Raw genomic sequence first — 6,000 nt, forward strand, 5'->3', positions numbered from 1 at the left:
GTTTTCTTGAATTTACCTGGGGGTCAAAGTACCCTGGTGTCAAATTCTAGTTCAGTCAGTCAGGACTGAGGAGATGTGTCAAAATTATGTAACCACTGAGCACGTCTCTGTAGGGAGGTGCTATTTTGGTTTAAGTCAGGTGAGGAGCTTGCAGAAGGGCTAAAAATGACAACTGTCAATTGTCTCCCAAAGACACAGTTAGAATGAAGCTATATGCCTGGCTACAGGAAACACGTAGGCTGTGCCACCTTCCCTTCGGAAATGACACCTTTTATGCATTCCCTTTGAAGACAGCAAACCCAAGATGTCAACTACTGGAGCTTAATGTTTAACCTCACGCCCCCCCCCGCCCCCACCCCCGCTGCCACATTAATGATTTGACACAGAAAATCTGTGGCATGACCGTCGCCATCGCAGATTCATGCAGGTCGTTAGATTTGTTGAAGATTTTCGAAACGGCTTTATGAATCCTTTCCCTTCCTTCAAAGCTCATTCCTTTCATTCTTTCTTCCCCTCGACAATATCTTACCATGTAGGTCTGGCTGGTCTCAAAGTCCTGGGCTTAAGCAACCCTCCTGTCTCCATCCAAGTAGCTGGGACCACAGACAAACACCACTATCCAGCAATACATTCACCTGAACTGCAGTCCAGTCTGCCCGTCTGCATATTTAGAGATTGCTTGGCAAGTCAGGGATCAAGTACAGACAGTGGGGCAAGGAAGAAGCCCAACGCCCGTGGCTAACTGCACCAGAGGATCCTCAAAACCCACCTTAGGATCTGCAAGGCAGGCCCCTAAAGGAAGGTTTTACCTTTCTGCCTTAAATATGTGCACGCGCGCGCACACACACACACACACACACACACACACACACCAGCTCCTCTACTCACACTGTGCCCCTTAGAGTCAAGAAATATCTGTGTCCTTGGCACTAATTCTTAGGGTTTGGCAATTGGGAGAAAGTATCTACCTTTCTTCCTTAGATAGGCAAGTTCAAACAGGCTCTTTAAACTACACCTAGTTAACCTCTTCCAACATATTTCATAAATGAAGTGGTGTTTTCTAAAACCAAATGCATTGGTGGAGGGTTTCCCTAGAGTGAGCAGAACCCTGGGTTTGAGCCCCAGCAGGATACCTGCAATCTCAGAACCGGAAGCAAAAGGGCCAGAAATTGGAGGTTAGCTTTGACTATCCACCACATTTGAAGTGCGCATGGGCTTCAAGAGATCCTACCTGACAAGAAAAGTTCCTGTGCCAGAGGCTGCCCAATACTGAATACATAAACAGCCTTCATGTTTGCACAGACCACCTGTGAGAAGGAGGGGCCACAGCACGTATAGCTCAGACTTCTACTTAGTCTGGGGTATTTTAACCAAGCTTTGAGTCACAAAGTAGTTTATTGGTGCACTCTCCTATCTTCAGCATTTCTGATAGTAAGATTGAGTGAGAAACACAATGATTAAGGATTTTGATGAAAGGAACAAAATTCTTGGGGTGCAAAATGTCTTTCTGTGTAACGTTTCTCCTGTTAACATTTCCGTTTTAACCTTCAATTTCTTACACCTAACTGCTGAAGTCATACTCCATGGAGGACCCTAAATTTCATGACCTGACTTCCTTTCTAACCATTCATTAACACTATTATTTTCTTTACCTACATCTCTTTTCCTTGTCATCCAACAAGGAACTTGGTAAAAAGTATGCGTGTGCCTGTGTGTATGTGTGTGTGTGTGTATATATATGTGTGTACGTGTGTGCAAATATATATATAGTGTGTGTGCATGTATATATGGTATGTATGTGTGCATATATATCATATAGTGTGTGTATATATATATACTGTGTGCATGTGTGTATATAGTGTGTATATACTATATAGTGTGTGTGCATGTATATAGTGTGCGTGCACATGTGTATATATATAGTGTGTATGTATTATATATATAGTGTGTGTATATATATAGTGTGTGTGCATGTATATATATAGTGTGTGCACATGTGTATATACATAGTGTGTATTATATATAGTGTGTGCATATATATAGTGTGTGTGCATATATATAGTGTGTGCACATGTGTATATATAGTGTGTGTGTATTATATGTAGTGCGTGTGCATATATATATAGAGAGAGAGTATGTGCATGTGTGTATATATATATAGTGTGTGTGTAAATTATATATAGTGTGTGCATATATATAAGGTGTATATTATATATGTATATACATGGTGTGTGTGTATGTATCTGTGTGTATGTGCATCTGCGTAGGGAAGAGATGTGCCACAGTGAACCTATGGAGGTTAGAGGAAGGACAACCAGAAGAAATAAGTTCTCTCTTTCTACCATGTAAGTCCTAGAGATGGAACTAGGGTTATAAGCCTTCGTGCAGCATTTCTATCCATCTCACTGGCCCCAAACACTGTTTTTCTTTTGTTTTTTTGTTTGTTTGTTTGTTTTTTAAATATAAGTATTACCTTAATAATAGAGTGATAGAGAACTATACACCCAAGTGGTATCTAAATATCACCACATGACTGTTAAAGAAATCATGACATAGAAAGGTTGATACAGCCTACCTTAGTATGGAAGTTTGGTAAACAAAATCAGGAAGTCACAAAAAAAGGGGGAAAGAAAACCAGTTCGGAGGAAAAGGCAGCAATATTCAGGTGACTCATGCAAGCTTGCCAGGAGGAGTGTGGCATCTCTGCCAAGAGGAGTCAGCCTACGCTCAGCATGAACCGATCCACTTAGGACCTACCAAACTAGAAACCTTAGGGTGGCACTGCAACTAGAGTTAAAAGCCTGAAGGTAATTCTAGGTCATGCTACAGCTTCAGGCAATGAACTTGTTCACCATGAATGGAAGAAGCAGGGGATAGGAAGAGAGGGACAGAGAGAGGGAGGGACAGAGGGAGGAGGGAGGTACAGAGGGAGGAGGGAGGGACAGAGGGAGGAGGGACAGAAGGAGGAAGGGAGGGAGGGACAAAAGGAGGGAGGGAGGGAGGGAAAGAAGCAAGGATGGAGGGAAATAAGGAGGGACAGAGGGGGAGGGAGAGAGGGAGGCAGGAAGGGAGGGACGGGGGGGGAGGCGGGGAGAGAAAGAAGAAAGGATAGAAGGAAAAGGGAGGGAGGGAGGGAGAGAAGGAGGGAAAAAGCAAGGTGGAGAGAAATAAGGAGAGAGGGAGAGAGGGAGAGAGGGAGAGAGGGAGGGAGGGAAGTTTTTTTAAATATGTTAAGTAAGTACACACCTGTACTTTCAGAATTCTGTAGGCTGAAGGAAAGAATCGTGGGTACCAGGCCTTCCTGGCCCCCCTAGCAAGATCCGGTCTCCCAAAAACAAAAGCACTTTTAATAACTATCTCCGTTTACCTGTTGGCTGTGTTTAGCTGAAAACCATTCAAGGTTACTCAAGGTATCCGCCAGGTTCTCTCAGGAGCGTATTATATGGGTATTCTTTGCTGAGCAATATGCAACGTTGAGGGAGACAAAGGACTGATGTATACCATGGTACAGTTAAACAAGTACACAGGTGTTGCAACTCAACAGAGGAGGGATGACTTAAGCGCTAAGCAAGCGGTTAGACCAATCAATGCACGAGCTGGAAGAATGCTCCAGAAAACAGGAGTCCGGTTTCTGTTATCATACCTGTGAAGACTAACTTTGAACTGTGCCATGAACTTTTAATATGAAACAGCAAAGCCCATAATTATAGCTCATCCACCTGGAGGTTTGCTGGCTTGAGAATTGGTTTAATGATTGTATTGAAAGTGGGGTAGACTAGAGGTGAATAAATTAAACTTAGACAAACATGCACTGTCAAAAGAATGTTTTTGACCTTGGCCCAAGGACATCCCAGTGTCCTGGTTTTTGCATCCGCTCCATCACTTGCAGCAGGCTGGCTGGTGGTCAAGTACGCTTTTAATGTTTTATACATCCAAATCTGCATGCAATTAGCCAAATGCCTCCTATGAGGAATTTAACAACGCAATGATTCAGTCCTGAACCACTCCCTAACACACGCGGGAGTAGTGTGACTTCTCTAGATTCTCAACACTCAGAGATTGGAGGCAAGGGAATGAGCAACAGGGAAAGGAGTTCAGAGCACACAGGGCAAGTACACGCCCTGTGAGATGCATTCTTAAGTTCAGAACTACACTTTGAAACCTCTCCAAAGAAAATGCTTCATTTGCAGGTTCAGGAAGGTTCCCGAGCAAACTGAACCCACCAAGGTGAACCCACCCTCCTGGTGCAGAATTCTTGTCCCGCACTCAGTTCCTTGGTCCCACACTGAAATCCAACCCGAATGTGTGCCTAGAGGCTAGACCCTCTACAATGTATAAGCAAAAACACCCACCACCCGCTGGTCCGCTAGGAGGGCGACTCAGGAAACCTAGTGGGTCAGGAGTTTGTTTGTTTGTCTGTCTGTTTGTCTTTTACGGTCTTTGAAAATTGCAAGTTTCTAACCCAGAACTGAGGGGGACTGTGAGGGGCTCAACGTAAAGGACCGAGGCGTTTGCAGACTGCAGCGGGGAGGCCTTGGCAGACTGCAATTGAGCACCGCCAGCCCTCCATCCGCTTCCAACCGCTTGGCAGGCTAACCACCCCGTGACAAGCGCTCCAGTCCGGGTTCCCCTTTCTACCGCCATATAGGGATAGGGAAGGGGAGGATGGGGAGGGCAGTCCGCCTCCACCGCGCACAGCATCCGCCCACTTGGCGGTGAACTTGAGCCAGCAGAGCGGTTAACCCGGCCCGGGGTTCTGGGCCTCAGCCGGCGCCAGCAGCTCCCTCAGGTGGGGCGCAAACCTTAGCGCGCCGCCCTTCTCCGCTCGGCTCCTTCAACCCGCCCTTAGCTAGGGCGGCGGCCACAAGGACCCCTTCCGAAGGGCGTCGGCCGGGAGCCTGAAGTCTGTCCGGGCGGCGGGAGATGGGGACGCAAAGACCAGGGACGCGGGCAGTCCCTAAGGCGTTGCAGTGTAGCTGTGGTGCACAGAGTTCCGACCGCTTCTCCAGCGCTGCAAGCACAGCTTGACTTCATCTCGCCCCCATCGGGGAAATGGATGGAGAAGCAAAGACAGACAGACAGCCGGCCCGCAGCAGGGCTAGCCTGAAACCCCGGCGCCTCCGAGCCCTCCCGGAGCTACAGATGCCAGATCCCCGGCTGTGGAGGCGGTGGAGATGGGCAGGGCAAAGAATGCGCGCGCCGTTCGCATCTCGTCCGCGCTTTTCCCGCGCGTGGCCTTCCTTTTTCCCCTCCACCTTCAATTTACCTTGTGCAGGGCGCCCCGCGAGTTGCGGGCGGAGGCGCAGAGCCGAAGCCCGGACGACAAGAGTTTAAGAGCCGCCATCTTCGGACCCGGGTGCAGGAGTGGGTGGCGAGGTGGCGCGCGCGGGAGTGCGTGCAAGTGCTGGTTGCTCGGGGCCGCGGCGGCGTCACCGGCTAAAGAGAGAAGGGAAGGCGAGCCGGGGGGCGGGCTGGAGGCTCGACCGCACGTCAGTGACGTCCTCGGGACCTCAGAGCGGTGCCGCCCCTTGCCGCCTGCTGGCTTGTCAAGAAGCTAGACAGGGAGGGGCCCACGGCTAGGAATGGAAGCGCTGCACAGCTAGGACGAGCCTGGCGGGTTGTGCCTAGGCCGGAGGTGCTGGGCTCAATCGGCAGGCACACCCTCAGCGGCGGGCGCTCCACTCAGGCTGGAGGGGGAGCAAATGCCTGCCTTCCCCTATCGCAAGACTTGGCATCAACTAGGGTTTCGGGTTCCCAAGGGGCTGGAGGGTCTCTTACTGAACGTCTTACTTTTCCAAGTCGCCCTCTGGAATGAGTACAGGTACAAAGGGTCACTGATAAAGATCTCCTCCCAGGTCTAGACAGCTCACGTTTCTAACATTTCTCAAACACCCCCAACTCTCTTCAAGTCTGGTTTTGCCCTTAGTTTCCTCAGAAACCCAGCAGCAGTCTGACCCTCACGAGATGTGACCTGCTTAACAAACAGAGGGACAAGATTAG

General features: G+C 48.8%; 1 protein-coding gene across 1 annotated transcript in view; it reads right to left on the reverse strand.

Moving 5' to 3' along the window:
* Positions 1-5,465, reverse strand: part of Oxct1 (3-oxoacid CoA-transferase 1) — a 132,209-nt gene extending 126,744 nt beyond the window's left edge. The window contains exon 1 of the mRNA XM_032898826.1: positions 5,267-5,465. Coding sequence (XP_032754717.1) covers positions 5,267-5,344 — 78 coding nt within the window. The 5' untranslated portion in view covers positions 5,345-5,465. The remainder of the gene's footprint in view (positions 1-5,266) is intronic.
* Between the last annotated feature and the right edge of the window lie 535 nt (positions 5,466-6,000).

This window comes from Rattus rattus, chromosome 3 (assembly GCF_011064425.1).
Source record: "Rattus rattus isolate New Zealand chromosome 3, Rrattus_CSIRO_v1, whole genome shotgun sequence".
Classification (NCBI taxonomy): Eukaryota; Metazoa; Chordata; class Mammalia; order Rodentia; family Muridae; genus Rattus; species Rattus rattus.